The sequence below is a fragment of the Canis lupus genome, chromosome 13, assembly GCF_048164855.1.
Source record: "Canis lupus baileyi chromosome 13, mCanLup2.hap1, whole genome shotgun sequence".
Taxonomy (NCBI): domain Eukaryota; kingdom Metazoa; phylum Chordata; class Mammalia; order Carnivora; family Canidae; genus Canis; species Canis lupus.
In genome coordinates this window covers 41,199,438-41,215,296 of record NC_132850.1, presented here as the reverse complement: position 1 = coordinate 41,215,296, position 15,859 = coordinate 41,199,438, and the positions used below count along the sequence as shown (strand labels likewise).

At 37.8% G+C, this 15,859-nt stretch overlaps 1 protein-coding gene across 10 annotated transcripts in view; it reads right to left on the bottom strand.

Annotated features, from left to right (window-relative positions):
* Positions 1-15,859, bottom strand: part of ANO4 (anoctamin 4) — a 403,411-nt gene that overhangs the window by 193,317 nt on the left and 194,235 nt on the right. For all 10 annotated transcript variants that reach the window (XR_012005974.1, XM_072773292.1, XM_072773290.1 and 7 more), the window contains 2 exons: positions 2,953-3,089; positions 167-325 (listed from right to left, as the gene is read on the bottom strand). Coding sequence is in view for 9 of the 10 variants with exons in the window: in XM_072773292.1 (XP_072629393.1) it covers positions 167-325; positions 2,953-3,089 (296 nt within the window). In the remaining variant the exon portion in view is untranslated. The remainder of the gene's footprint in view (positions 1-166; positions 326-2,952; positions 3,090-15,859) is intronic.

The window sequence follows — 15,859 nt, the reverse complement described above, 5'->3', positions numbered from 1 at the left end:
AAACTAATTATTGGAACACTCCCCAAACATCGCAGACTGGCAAACTCTACCCAAATGAAGTGTTCAGTTAACATAACAAACATAACATAACGGCTTATTTTTTAATTGCCTCTCGATATGAATAGATGCATATTTGTGTTTCTTCTTATCCAAGTAAACTACGTACCTCTTTCTCCATTTGTAATCCTTCTGCTCTAATATTTCGTTCAAACACTTCTCTCTTTTCGGTCTGTGGGTTAGATTTTCTGTACACAAGAATATAGTCAATCCGACACTTTCCATCTCTGAAGTAAAGTCCATTTGATTTGTTTTTTTCTGGCACTGTCTGCACAGAAAGAGAAAGAAACCAGTTTAAGACACTCATAAAACTGAGCCTAAGCCAATATTAAAGAATTAGAAGTCAATGAGTTTTCATTGTGTTTTCTCAAAATTACATTCTTATTAATGAAAAATGTAAGCAGTAGGGAACAAAAAATTAAAAATTGGAAAAAGAATGCAGTGAAAGTGAAAAAACTAAAGATACCTAACAATACCAAATGGTGGCAAGGATCTGGAACACCTGAGAATGATCATATTCTAAAAGTGAGAGTGAAAACCACTATACTTACTCTGGAAACACACTAGCAATATCTTGTAAAACTGAACATCTGCATAACACAAAACCCATAACAAGACAAATCCTTATTTAAGCGACTAAGAGATATGTATCTATAGCAGCACTGTTCATAGGAATAGAAAATCAAAAAATGTGAATCAATTCAAATGTCCATGGACAGGCAAATAGGTAAATAAATGGTAGAACCATCATGAAGTGGAAGATTATACAACAGTAAAAATGAATGAACTACAGTTACATCTAATAGTAAGCATGAATCTTAAAACAGTATTGATAGAAAAGAACCAAGTCATAGACTTCATGCGACATGATTTTTAATAAAGCACAAAATAAACTGAATCTAGAAAGAAGTTATTAGGGCTGTGGATGTGCATGGTGAAGCTATTTTTAGAGCAAGAGAACTAAAAAAACAAAACAAAACAAAAATTCAAGAATATGGAACTTGTGATAAGGTAGTGACGAGATTAAAAGTAGCTCTGGTAGTTTTAGTGTTTCTCTAGTTCAACATTCCTCAAACTTTCTGTCCACAATAAGAAAAAAACATTTTACTTTGTCGTATCTGTGTACATATGTAACATAACCAGTATCTGAGACAAAAGATTCACAAGACAATACTCATCCTTTCTACTTGTGTATGTGCTAATATTAATTTTCCATTCCACTAAAAATAATTGGAGTTATAACCTACAACTAGGTTGTCAACCTAATTTGAAAACTACCATCTTAGTTATAAGCTGGATAGTAGTTTAAGGTGTTCATTTTATTACAACTATGCTTCAAAACATATATGTAAGTTATAAATATTATTTTGTAGTGAGTACACACATAAAAATTAAAGAACAAAATAATATAATTTCATCTAGGCTCCAAAGGCTTGTTGTAATCATGTACAACACTGAAAGTGACCATCAAGTACAGGCTGGTTAGGCTACAGTCAAGTTTCTCAAGCTGATAGATTTCAAGAACATGTCCATGAATCTAGCAAGGAGAAGTGAGGGGTGGGGGCTGGCTACCTTTTCTGTAGGTCCAGTTTACATCAGGTTTCAAATAGTGGTAGATGGGAGGCAAATAAGCCAGACTCATTAGCAAGGCCATTGCTAGAATGGCAACTTTTTTTCACAAGTGCCATACATGCAACCTCATCCAAAAGGGAAAATATCAGCCAGTAGGGATGGAAATGTCACATCCTATGTCTTGGTACAAACATTTTCAATTGATGATCAATCCTCACTGATTTTTTTTTTTTTGGTTTTTGCTTTGAGAGGTACTCAGAAGTCTTCCCAAACAAATGCTTTCTTAACAATTATTTGCTAAGCAAGGGAACTACTCTTGCTTAGATTTAGCACATCAGTATCTGTCTGCAAAAACAAGGTTTCAGCAATGGCATCAGGTTAGTAAAGCCTTAACCCTCCTGAGACTGTTTGCTTATTTGTAAGGTTAGGTGATGAGACTAGGTGCTCTTTGAGATCCTTCAGGAGACCCCTCTTTTATGCCACATCATGGCATTCAACGTAACTGTGTGAAGGGGTGACAAAGGTATGAAGTTTTTCTTTGAAAAAAAAAAAGTATATGGACAGTAGCAGTAGCATATGGTGTTGTCAGAAAGAGATTTAGGAAGCTTGGTAGAAGTAAACAATTTTCCCTGTTCAAAGGTGACATCCTGTCAATGGTTAACTGGCTCTGGAATAATAAATATAGTAAGAATATGCAATAAAGAAATGACTCTGATTTTGTGTTCCCATTACCTCTATCTAGTGCATATACAAAGAAGGTATTAAACTCCACTGAGACAAAATCTAAGCAAGAATGAATGCCCCTAACAAAAGTTGTTTTTTTTTTTTTCCAAAATGACACATGAACAAATGGATCTATTTACAATTGCAATAAGATTACAGAGGCAAATGGAAACTCAGGGAGGCTTTGAACAGGATAATCTACTGAGAGCTGGTCCATTTTGTGTCATTGTTCTATGTGTTGGGTGATTTATATGAGGAAGTCCATACTTGTAAAACTTTCTCTCTCTGAGTGACACTCAGAATGTAGATTATCATAAAACGACAGGTGGCTTTAAGGATCTCCCTTTATATAAATGAAATGTCTCTAGGTATAAAAAGGGAAATATACCACTTAGTGAAAGTTTGTTTTAAGCACAGGTAGGTTCAGGATCACTGAAATGTGCTAGACTGATGAAGGAAATCAAAAGAATATAAGACCTGCCCCTTATTTTCCGGAAACCTACAGTTCAATGAGATAATGACTTTAAACAATCCATGGAATATGCTTCACAGATTCCTACCTGGGTGAAATACTGTATTTTTAAGAAATCATACACTTACCTCTCCCCCTGCTTCCAATCTGCTAGCATCATCTGAAGTACTGGTCAGGTTTCCAGGGTGAAGCAAAGAATCATCATCTTTGCAAGGACTGTTGACTGCTTCTAATTCATCAAAAAGAATATTGACATCCTTGGCCACTAAAACCAAAATAAATACGTTACAAGTGGGGTTAAGAATCTGGGATCTTGAAAACAATACCAAAATAGAAAATATCTCCCTGTGGCCTCATATTTTTTCATTGTTTCAATTACACCTTGAATGATAAGTATATTATTTCCTAAGGAGAAAAGGATGTAAGATGTAAAGCATGTTTGATCAAACAGTCTTGATTAGGCAAAATCCAGGACAATGTGAAGCAAAGTATCTCCATAATATAAATATAATTTGCCTTCCATGATAAGAAGAGGTGTTGCATTTTAGTTTTCCTTCACATACTTGTTTAGCATAAAGTACTTTCACTCAAGTCTTCTAAGAACTCATTAACTGTGTTAGACATAAACTTTTAAAATTTTATGATTTTATTCTTCATGAAAATGCCATACAACTTGCTAAGTGAACCCACGTGTGCGCCAACTGCAAGGTTGGGTAAGAGCTGTAATTTTCTTCCTTTGTTACTTCCCAAGGTCTAATAAAGAAAACCTCATACAGTAACAAAGCAGGCAGTTGGGTTTTCTGCATTTCTTCTTTCTCTAATCATGAACTGAAATCATGAAGTTACCCATTTAGGGGGTTTCCAAAGAGACTGTTGATGCCAATATACAGAGCCCTATGTATCAGAGCTCCAGATAAAGTCTATCACGTTCAAATGCATAGTGCCTTGCAGCATACCACAAATGACAGTTCAGTACTTGTAGCTGCAGATACATAGTGCCAGGTACAGGACGCTTCCTTAGCTACTCAAATTACAGACCAACATTGAAGTTACTTTTTCCTTTGATGCTTTAAAAATCTCTAAAGGTTTTTAACCCACCCTAAGCTGCTGCGCAGAATAATCTGTAGATGATATGGTACTATTTATATGTTACATACAGGAGTATTCATCCTTTCATTCAAAAAATTTTTAGAGATATGCACAGAGTTGTGTGATAGCTACACCCTGATGAATGAAAATGACAGGTCTTCCTGCCCTTGTGGGGTTAAGTAAACAAAACAAATAGTCATAGAATTATAAATTGCATTGAGTGCTATAAAGAAAAGAAAAGTTTGGATATAGAGAGAATAGAAATCATTTACTTAGATGACAGGTTCTAAAGCTACATCTAAATGTGTGACTTTAGGCAATTCATTTAACTTCTAAGTTCTTCTATAAAATAGAATAGGCATGGCAATAAAAATTAACATTTACTGCTTACTGTGATAGGCTGCTGATTCATGGCCCCCAAAGGTGATCTAAGTCCTGGAACATGTGAATATGTTACTTTCTATGGTAAAAAGGACTCTGTAGACATAATTAATTCAAGATTCTTAAAATGGGAGATTATTTTGGATTATATGAGTGGGCCCAATATAATTAAAAGGGAGGCAACAGGGTCAGAATCAGAGAGACAGATTAGAAGATGCTATGATAATTGGCTTTGAAAACAGAGGATAGAGCCATCAATCAAGGAATGCAGATGCCCTATAAAGTAGAGAAAGACAAGTAAACAGATTCTCCCCTAGGCCTGCAGAAGGAACAGTCTCACTGGTACCTTGATGACTTCCGACCTCCAGAACTGTAAGAAAATAAATCTGTGTTAAGTCAACAAGTTTGTTGTTAAATTGTGATAGCAGCAGAAGTAAATTAATACACTTACTACATGTTTTTAGGCTCTGCAGCTCCAAGGGAAAACACATTATGGTCTTTTCATACAAATGGGATTTAGGAGCACCTATGCTGTGCCAGGAACTCAAGAAAAGGAATAGTTTTGAGAGAGCACAGTATGTCGTGTTGTGGGGGATGTCAAGAGGAAAGTTAACTTCCCTGACAACCCTAAATAAACTGCCCCTCATCCAGTTATTCTCAATCCCCCCCACCACTACTCATTTCTTCACAGCACTTATCACAAACTGTAATTCAACTCTATATTCATTTGTTTATACTGTGTCCTGGGTATTTACCCTATGAGAATATAAGTTCCATAAGAACAGAGACCTTGTCTGTCTTTTTTTTTTTTTTAAATTTATTTTTTTATTGGTGTTCAATTTACTAACATACAGAATAACACCCAGTGCCCGTCACCCATTCACTCCCACCCCCCGCCCTCCTCCCCTTCTACCACCCCTAGTTCGTTTCCCAGAGTTAGCAGTCTTTACGACCTTGTCTGTCTTGACATGTGTACAGAGGTCCTGGCACAGCCCTCAACATACATTTGTTTAATGACAGAATGATGATCTCAAGGTGGACATGGTCTAATGATGTCTGAGAGCCTCCTCTTCTCCAATAGCCTATGGTTCTAAGACCTTGCACATACATTTTTCCTAATGCATTTCTTATTCACAAGCCAGGAGATCCACAATTTCAGGTAGATACTAATTTTTAGTAGACAGTGATTCAATTTCAAGTAGATATTGATAAGACTTGAACAGAAGGATAAAAATATTTCAACAACATAGACCTGATTACTATTCTAAACCCCACCACTTAGCTGTGTGAACTTGTGCTCCCATTTCCTCACTGGTGAAACATATGGAAAACTCTCTCATGGCGGCTAAGAGGATTCCATGAGATCATATGTATGTTAGTCTGACACACGGCAGATCTGCAGGAAATGCTGGTTTATTGATTTTAGGCACTGGGACTTAAGTTAGCATTTGAGCCTTATCAACACAAGATAGCAGAAGAGGTGAGGCATTTACAAATTGGAACAGTGGTTATGAGGGGGTGGATTGGGGTAAGGTGTGAAATAAAAAAACGAAAGAGGACACTGAGATTCATGTTTAAGTGACTGACTGGCTCACCCTCAGGACAAACTCTTGAATATCCATCATCCATCAGTGAGAATTGCCCCTTCGCTTTTGCTAAGGACAGAAAATTACCAGAACATCTTCTACCAGCATCACCCTCTGGTGTTGGTACAATCGGTTCAACAAGCCCTATATATTCTGGGGTTCCCAACTGGACCATGTTGCCACCCTGGAGATATATGGCATTGTCCAGAGACACTTTTTATTATCATGGCTAAGGAGAGGGGGTAATGCTAACATCCAGTGGGTAGAGACCAAGGATACTGCTAAACATCCTACAAGGTACAGAATAGCCCTCTCCAAGAGTTATCTAACCCAAAACATCAATAGTGTTGAGCCTGAAAAATTGTGTTCTACATTAAAGACCCAACTATTTGATTCTAGAGGGACCAGCTAACTTGGAAAAGGAAGAGAAGCCCTTTGTTTCCCCTACACCTGCCCATCAGTATTATTGTCTGGAAGTTGTTAGGGGGCTAATGTTACCTAAGTGCTCAAGGGAAATCAGGTTGTTGTGCAACCTGATTTTTAGAGAATTAAGTGATATTAAGGCACCATTATCACCTGTCAGCCTCTCAAGAGCCTGAGCAGGGATTAAAGACGCTTATCTGTCAAAAAATGTTCAGCTGAACACAGGATCAGTAAGAAGACTATAGAACAGGTAGCAATTATACAGAGAGAAGAAACATGTACCCTTATCAATACTCCACTATTGTTACTGACAGAGCAGCTTTACAAGTGAAGTTTTAGAAACCATGTACAATATCCTTGGATGCAAACTTACATCATTTCTTTAAGGAGAAAAATAGCCCCAACTTCCAAAATTAATCAATTTTTAAAAATCTGTTTATACAACCAGTACTTGGTGGGTGCCTACCTTACCTGGACCCTATGCTGGGCTATATCAAGTACTGGACGCGGCAGCCATGGCCCCTGTCCTCACAGAGCTCACCATCAGTGACCGTGGCAGTGGGGCCTCTCCATCCAGGGCATGGATATGACAAAGATCCTCTACATACAAACAAGGTTACTTTTAATGGATCCCCTCACTTTCATCATACTTCTCCCCTCCCCAAAATGTTTGATAATTATCTGCTTAGTAGAATTCTGCTATTACGTCCATTAAATAAGAAAGAACCAAATGTTCTGAGGAGTTAATTAAGAATGACAAGAGGAGAAGGACCCCTGGGTGGTTTAGTCAACTAACTGTCCAACTCTTGGTTTCAGCTCATGAATCTCAGGGTTGGGAGATCAAGCCTGGTGTTAAGCGGCCATGTCGAGCTCCTCACCTCAAGCTCCTTACTCAGTGCAGTCTCTGCTTCAGATTCTTTCCCTCTCCCTCTGTCTCTCCTCTGTCCCTTTCATTCATAAACAAACAAATAAATAAATAAAATCTAAAAAAAAAACAACAACCCAAAACAAAAAAAAGAATGACAAGAGGAAAGAGAATGCAAAAGTTCCATGCAACCCAGAAACAGACCTGCGCTGCATAAACTTGGGAAGGGCTATGTGAACAGAATTGGGAACGTGAGTGGCAACAGGTAGATGCCGTACATTTGGAAAGCAAGAAAGAGGCTCAAATGATTCTCCTTCACAAAAAAAAAAAAAAAAAAAAAAAAAACCCACAACCCCCCCCCCCAAAAAAAAACAAAAAACAAACCCAAAACAGGCACTCAGCCTAAGAAGACCAGGGAACAAAACAGTAAAGACTTACATATAACAGCTACACAAGACTCAAGAACCTCAAATTGCCTGGGAGACCAAAAATCTGGTCAAGTCTGAGTAAAACTCAAACTCAGCATAGGGAAGTGATTTCTGTAGGCTAACTTGTTATACCATTCCAGAACAGAGACAGAGCAGAGAAATCAGAGGGCTATGAGGCAAGTAGATCCTGATGCTCTTTACGTGATAGGAAGGCAAATTTACCTCAACAGTACTGAATATGCTCATTAAATATTGGTGATTATTTATTTAGTGAAAATCATTTGGATTATTAGCCATTATTCATTCACCAGGGGGGAAAAGGTCACAAATATGTTTCAAGGGCTCAAATAAACAAGTTAAGTATCTTCTGACATTTGTTTACAGAGCCAGTATTTAGGTTAGCTGCTAGAGGTACAGACATGAACAAGACAAGTGTGGATGAAATCGAATCAGTGCCACAAAGGCAAGGAAAACAAAAAGTGTGTCTTTTAGAGAGATACCAAAAAATCAAAAAGCTCAACTCACTGCTTTTTTAACTCTATTCCTCAAATGCAGGAGAAAAACCCCACACCGGCATTATAGTACAGGAATACTTACATCTCAATATTTTCTAATGCAGAGAAAATAAAGTGAAATATTAGGCCACTGAAGACAACACGAGAGGACCGTGTAGTGTAATCCAGGTATCTATATTTGTCCTCCAGAGGGCCAGTTCATTTTACTATTTTTGTCCCGAGTTCCCAATTATTACATCTGATATTCAGAATTCTGAAGATATTGCATATTGACCTCAAAGCCTCATTACAAAACATGAAAAAAAGAACACCTTCAGCAATAATTTAGAATGGAAAAAATGGCTTGTTTAAATCTTAATTTGAACATTTAGCTAGCTGTTTTATAACAAGCTCATCTTTACATCTAGCCCTAGGGTCTTTTCTAGGTGAAGGCCCAAAGCAGTTCTAAAATTGACATAAGGACTGGCAAATAGGAGGTGCTCAGTGCCCATTTTTAAGTAAATAAAAACTAGTTATAAGATTCTATCCATTTTTTTCTCCATTCTAGTTATCTTAGTGCAATTGCTTGAAAGTATCTGTTTCTCTCTCAGAGATTGAATATGAAGAAGTGGGAAAGAAGACACTAAGCAGGGCACTCACTACATTGTATTGAGGACTTTCAGGTCTGTTTTCCCTTTTTGCCCTCAAAATACCTTAGGCAAGGGGATTATGAGTAAGAAGCCATGTTCAGAGACACTATGTAAGTAAGTGTCTCTCACACAGCTAGTAAGTGACAGAGATGAAATCTAACCGAGTTCTTACCCTTAAATCCATGTTGTTTCTAACTGGCTCCTTATTTCTGTGGAAAGCATCCTACTGTTCTTAAATCATGTTTGGCTTGGGGTGCGTGGGTGACTCAGCCCATTAAGCATCCAACTCTTGGTTTCCGTTCAGGTCATGGCCTTGGGGTCCTGGGATAGAGCCCTGTGTTGGGCTCCCTGCTCAGTGGGTCTGTTTCCCCCTTCTCCCTTTGCCCCTCCCGCCCTCTTCCTCGCTACTCATGCACTTGCTCGTGCTCTCTCTCTCTCTCTCTCTCAAATAAATAAATCTAAAAAAAAAAAAAAGCCATGTTTGGCTTTCAAGCACAGAAGTCCTTTAACTGTCATCCAACTATATTGTCATCATTTTAATATTTATCTGAATAAACCTAGACTTTACATCTGTCACTGAACAAGTCTGACACTTTAAAAAATTTAATATATCAAATGAAATGTTTTTAGAAATTCAGAGAAACACACAGACTCAGCACAGCTTTGAGGACCTTAGGCTGGAATTTTAAAGACCACACACTAAACATTTGTATGATACCAGCAAGCCTAGGACTCTGCTCAATATGCTTCAAATGAATCTTATAACGTCCCTAAGGCAGACACTGTTTGGTTTACCAATGAGAGGAAAAAAAAGGGCCTAATTTGGAAAACTCCAAATAAAGTAATTGGAAAAGACATAGATCCTCCTTTAGCTAGTTTTATTCCTTTCCAAAGGCCAGTGGCTTTCCAAGTGTGTTTCCTGTAACCCCAAAATCCTTTTGGAGGAGCTTCAGGGGCCACCGAATGGACAAAGAGGAAATTGAGTGGGCTATGCCCTCTACCCCCAGCTACTCCCAAACAACTCAGTCACCTGCTTTAAAGTTTGGAAACCTCTGCATTACAGCAACAATTAAATGGCTGTACTAACACCTCTCCAAAGAAAACCCAGGGAAAGAAAGCTAGGGTTCTAATTGTTATAGATACGAAAGTAAGCATTTTTTTCCTGCCATGGGCAGTTTACTTGAAATACTTTATTTTTTTTAATTTTTATTTATTTATGATAGTAACAGAGAGAGAGAGAGAGAGAGGCAGAGACATAGGCAGAGGGAGAAGCAGGCTCCATGCACTGGGAGCCTGACGTGGGATTCGATCCCGGGTCTCCAGGATCACGCCCTGGGCCAAAGGCAGGTGCCAAACCACTGCGCTACCCAGAGATTCCCTTGAAATACTTTAAAATTTAAAATATATCTTCGCAAAAAAAAAGAAAAAAGAAAGAAGTTATAACATTTTTTAAAAATGTGGTTATTAAAAAATTTTCATTGGCATTTCCTGGCTCAGTAATAGTACCATTTATTAAAAAAAAAAACATAGACAATAGCATGGGGCACCCACAGGACAGTCTGTTACAGGGCAAACATCACTGACTTGTTCCTGGGACAGCATGTCCTATGGACTCTTCTTATGAAGAGTTTTTCTTTCTACTACTTCATTCTAAAGAAAAGGACAGAGACCTTGATTACTTCTATAACAAGGCAGATAATAATGGTACCTCTTATGACCTGAGAATGATACTTAGAAAAGAACCAAGTACCTAATTCAAGCTTTGCTCAATAGCCTTGGTTACCTTTTCACCATGTGAAATGAAGCCAATGATATTCTGCATCAAAGGTCTCAGATTCTCCTGACCATAGCTTGTTCTCCTTCTTTGGAAAGAATATGGATTCAGACAAGCTTTAACGTCTTTATCTTTTTGGTGAGAATAATACAATGTACCACATAGGATTGTTGAGAGGAATGACAAGGTACAGCCAACATTTATGCAGTACTTGCCATTTGCCAGGCACCATACTGAGGGCTTTACTAGATTTACTAGATTTACTCTAACTATGCCCCCCTCTATCAGATGTGGAAATTAAGGCAAATAGAGTTCAAGACTAAATATAATAATATGTGTAAAAGGTCAACCACAGAGTTGTCAGGCAAGATTATGTGTTCAATATATGTCAGCACCTCCCTCTTCCCCATCTTCCCCTTTGAAAAAGCATGACCATATGGATTAAAAATAAAATTGGAAATCAGGGCTCAAGAAATTGGATTCAAAATGACTCACTGGATGTCATTGAGAAATGACTCAGTCTCCACAGGCACAGAAGCACAAGAATGCCACCAGTGCAGGAACGGCACTGCATTTATATAGACACATATATAAGTACAGAGGGTCAGACTACAGGATAGCAATGATCCTTCCAGGATCCATGTTCCTATTTCAAACACTTTGCTTTTTGCTCTCTCTCCTTCATTAGGACCTAAGGGACTACATAACACAATAACGTGCCATGGTATGAGTGCCATGTGAGAGTCTCCACAGTCTATATCTATATATATTAGATATCAAGAAAAGAAAAACTAAGGACAAAGCAGGAGGGGTGATGGGTGACAAAAAATGGGGGGAGGGGAGAGGAATGATCTCTAGAAAAGGCTGGACACTGTTAATAATTTAAAGCAAGAATTGAAAGGTTGAGTATAACCTTTGAATGATATCTTTCTTATTGGTTTGCTAATATAATAAATGCCCATACACATACACACAATCACCTGCTTCATGCACCATAGAGCTTCAAATTCTCAATCTAATTTTAGAATGAAATATTTCTAAATGTCTACTTCACAAAAATGTCCAGATTTTTAAAATTGGGTGACTAAAAAAAAAGCAGAATATTTTTAATTGATATTATAGTACATAATATAGTAGGCACTAAAATCCTTGGACTGTTAGAGGGTATGAACCTTACTAGGCAAACTTAAGAGTAGGAATTGACCTCATGACCTCGTCATCATTACATCAAGTTAAATCTGTCTCTAAGTCCCCACTCCAATGGGCCTGGGAGACCATTTAATTCCAGTTATTGCCTGCCAACATCCTCACCCCTCTACCTCACCTATGCAGGACTGTAAAAGGTTATGGAGGTTTTATAAACAGCAGAATATTTGAGACCACTCAGATCTCCAAGTCACACTACTACTGCTGAGCCACCCACTTTACAAGTCTAGAATAGAATTCACTCCTTCATTTGGGGAATATAAATAATAGTGAAAGGGAATAGAGGGGAAGGGAGAAGAAATGGGTAGGAAATATCAGAAAGGGAGACAGAACATGGAAGACTCCTAACTCTGGGAAACGAACTAGGGGTGGTGGAAGGGGAGGAGGGCAAGGGGTGGGGGTGACTGGGCGGCGGGCACTGAGGGGGGCACTTGACGGGATGAGCACTGGGTGTTATTCTGTATGTTGGCAAATTGAACACCAATAAAAAATAAACTTATTATTAAAATAAATAAATAAATAAAATAAAAAATGAAAAAAAAAATTCAAGTGGAAAAAAAAAAAGAATTCACTCCTTCACTCGTTCATTAACAAAATTTGTTGAGCAACTACTATACCCAATACTCTGCTTAAGGTACTTGAGATACAACAAAGGAACCAGAAGATGAAGCTGCCACCTTCCCAGAGCCCCCAAAGTGCCCTGAATTATGGAAGATCTGCTCCTTCCTCTGGCTGGAGAATCTTAGCCAAGGCTGGCAGTTCAGATGGCTCAGGTGCAGGCTCCCGACCAGTCATCTCTCTTTTCTCCACCACCCACAGGAAGCCATGCTACCACTGCAGGACAATCTAAGGGCCCTGGACAAGAAATTCCTTTTCTCCCTCTGTCTCTCTATGTGGCTGTCTCTGTGTGTATGTTGGTCTTTACTAAGCATTAGCCACTCAGAAGCCTGGGCTTTCAGAAACAGAAGCCCTGAACTTCAGGCAACACAGAGCTCTACTGAAACAAAGGAGTTCAGGGGACCTAGTTGCCATCTTGAAATGGGGAACAGAGCGGCGGGGGGGGGGGGGGGGGGGAAGTACATCAAGGAAAACACAACACACACACACACAGCCTTACATTATATGGCTATATATAAATGCTTTCCTCAAAGCAATCAAGTTGTTTTCATTTTGAACCACAGAACAAATGTGATCTGTGTTTTAATTTCTTTTGAGCTGAACTGTGCACCAAGATGTTCACCATCACGTTAAAATACTATGTGTAACATAGTGCCTGCCTAGTACATGACAGGTGAGATGGATAGATGGATGAATGGATAAAATAACTCTTTCCTTCCTTACAAGCTATACAACTGTTATGAGGGAAGCCAAGAAACAATTTTTGGATGGCCAGCTACTATAGGACTTACTCTTTTAAACAGATGAAGCCATTGTTAGGGCATAAGCACCAGAGAAGAAAATGTAAACATATTTTTCAATGTAGAAGCATGAGTAAGAATTCTTGCATCAACACATAACAAAATATTAAAAAAAAAACTCCAGAGTAGTTCATTTTTTCTAATCATTTTTATTTAATTTTTCATTTTCAAAACAAGGGCCAACATACGATTAAATACTGACTATCGAATATTAACCATATAGCTCTGGGGAGGCATAACCAGTTTTTTACCTTTAAAATGGAGAAAACAGAAACTACTATTGTTTGTAGGGTTGTTTTAAGAATGAAAAGAGGTAGTATGGGGGCACATGGGTGGCTTAGATGGTTAAGTATCTGCCTTTGGTTCAGGTCATGATCTCAGGGTCTGGGATTGAGCCCCGCATCTGGCTTCCTTCTTAGTGGGTAACCTGCTTCTCCTTCTGCCCTTCCTCCTGCTCATGTGTGTGCGCGCGCTCTCTCTCTCCCTCTCTCTCTCTCTCAATTAAATAAAACTTAATTTGAAAAGAAAAGAATATGGAAGAGCACTTACCAATAATGGCTGGACTACCTTAGACACTCAAAAAATGTTTCAAATTCTCTCTTCTAGCTTGATCTTAAAGGTCATACATATACGTCCACAAAATTTCAAGAAAATAACGAAAACTTTCTATCTTAACAAAAACGTTTGTAGGAAAGAAGGAATTTCCTTGATGTCCAAATCCTATATATTTTTAAATTTTTGTAAGTTGGTCTCTCAAAGTTTGCTATAAACAATAATCTAAGGTACAGTCCCTTGAAGAACCAAACTATGTATTTTTATACTTAGAAATTTCAATTAACCTGTTAAATATCTGAATCATATTTGGAATGTAGGGTGAAACTGAAGGTAGGTAAATGGCCTAAATCTTTCCTACCAGAAATGACTCGGGCCATGTAGGCAGCTTCCCAAACCTATAGAGCATAAAACTTATTTTTTTTAATTTTTTATTTATTTGTGATAGTCACAGAGAGAGAGAGAGAATGAGGCAGAGACACAGGCAGAGGGAGAAGCAGGCTCTATGCACCGGGAGCCCGACATGGGATTCGATCCCGGGTCTCCAGGATCGCGCCCTGGGCCAAAGGCAGGCGCCAAACCACTGCGCCACCCAGGAATCCCTAAAACTTATTTTTTTAACAAGAAAATAGATTAGTTCCAAAGTATTAGAAAATTCTTAAACCTATAAAAAGTTGGGCAGCCCCAGTGGTGCAGTGGTTTGGCGCCACCTGCAGCCAGGGGTGTGATCTGGGGACCCAGGATCAAGTCCCATGTCGGGCTCCCTGCGTGGAGCTTGCTTCTCCCTCTGCCTGTCTCTCTCACTCCTTCTCTCTCTCTCTGTGTCTCTATGAATAAATAAATAAAATATTTTTTAAAAACCTATAAAAAGTTGATTTGCACTTTAAGTATATTTCCCTTTTCTTATTTTAAAATTTAAATATAATTCATAAACTTCTAAAGAACTCACTCACCATTCTAAACAATAAATGTTATCATATATGAATGTGCCTTTAGTAAGATATGCTAACATAATTTACTATAAAAAATAACTTCCTGAACATTTAATTCATTTTGATATAAGTTCATGAAGCCCTAAAAAATTTTAAGTTCATCTCCCACACTTACATAGAAGCCAACTTTTATCATTTATTAAAATTTTTAAAAAATCCTTTCAATACTATATAATCTATCATCTTTCAAATCAGATGAGGTAATTACAGAATTTTATAACTTTCCATGAAAAAATTATTTTCTCTTCAATGTCTATTAATTGGATTTTTAATCTCCTGGGGAGATTTTTTTCTCTGTTATTCATTAACTTAATATGAAGGGATTGCCCAAGCAGAACGAATAGCTGGTCCTCTTGTATTTTTCATTAAAAATATTTCTTTTAGAACCAGCCTCATCTTCAATTTCAGGATCCTTCCCCTTGATGTGTTTAAACCTCATACTGAGCACATTCAGAAAGAAATTAAATGAGGGATAGGAGACCCTCCATTCCTTCCTGGTCTCCATTCTTGATCATATTACCTTGGTATGTAACTTCTCCCACCCTCAGTTGTCCTACCTATAAAGTGAAAGCATTAATTATCTCAGAAGGTCAGGAAGGCAGTCTGATGACAAAAGGGAATAACTGTTATGGAAATCCCTAAAGTTGTTCATTAAAAATTTAGTATAGAAATACAGTGTCACAAAACCAAAAGTAGCAAAAAATTACAGTGGTTCTTCCTGCAGTGCTCTTCAGATCTAACCCCTTCGAGTGCAATACTGTAGAATACTACTTGATCTTAAAAGAGTATTACTATCTAGTATTAGAGCTCTAATAATAAAACACGAATGTGAATGACTTAGTCTATGATACCACCTCATCCATCCTCAATGCTAAATCTACAATTAGAGTAAATGTATTGATTATGACAAAATTCTTAGTAAAAACTATAAAACAAAGTAATGTAAGAAGAGAAAACAATGAAAATGCTTAGAAGACAGAAGTCACTTCTGGTTCACAGCCCATCATCAGTGACTCAAGACACCATTTTCGAGAATAAAGGTTTTATTTTAGGTTAGTATCAACATTTAGTTCTTACTACTCATATCTGAGCAAAGGAATAATATTCTAGTAATAGTATTCTCAAAAATTCTTTATTTGATCATGATTAATCAAGAAACCTAAAATATTATAGTACC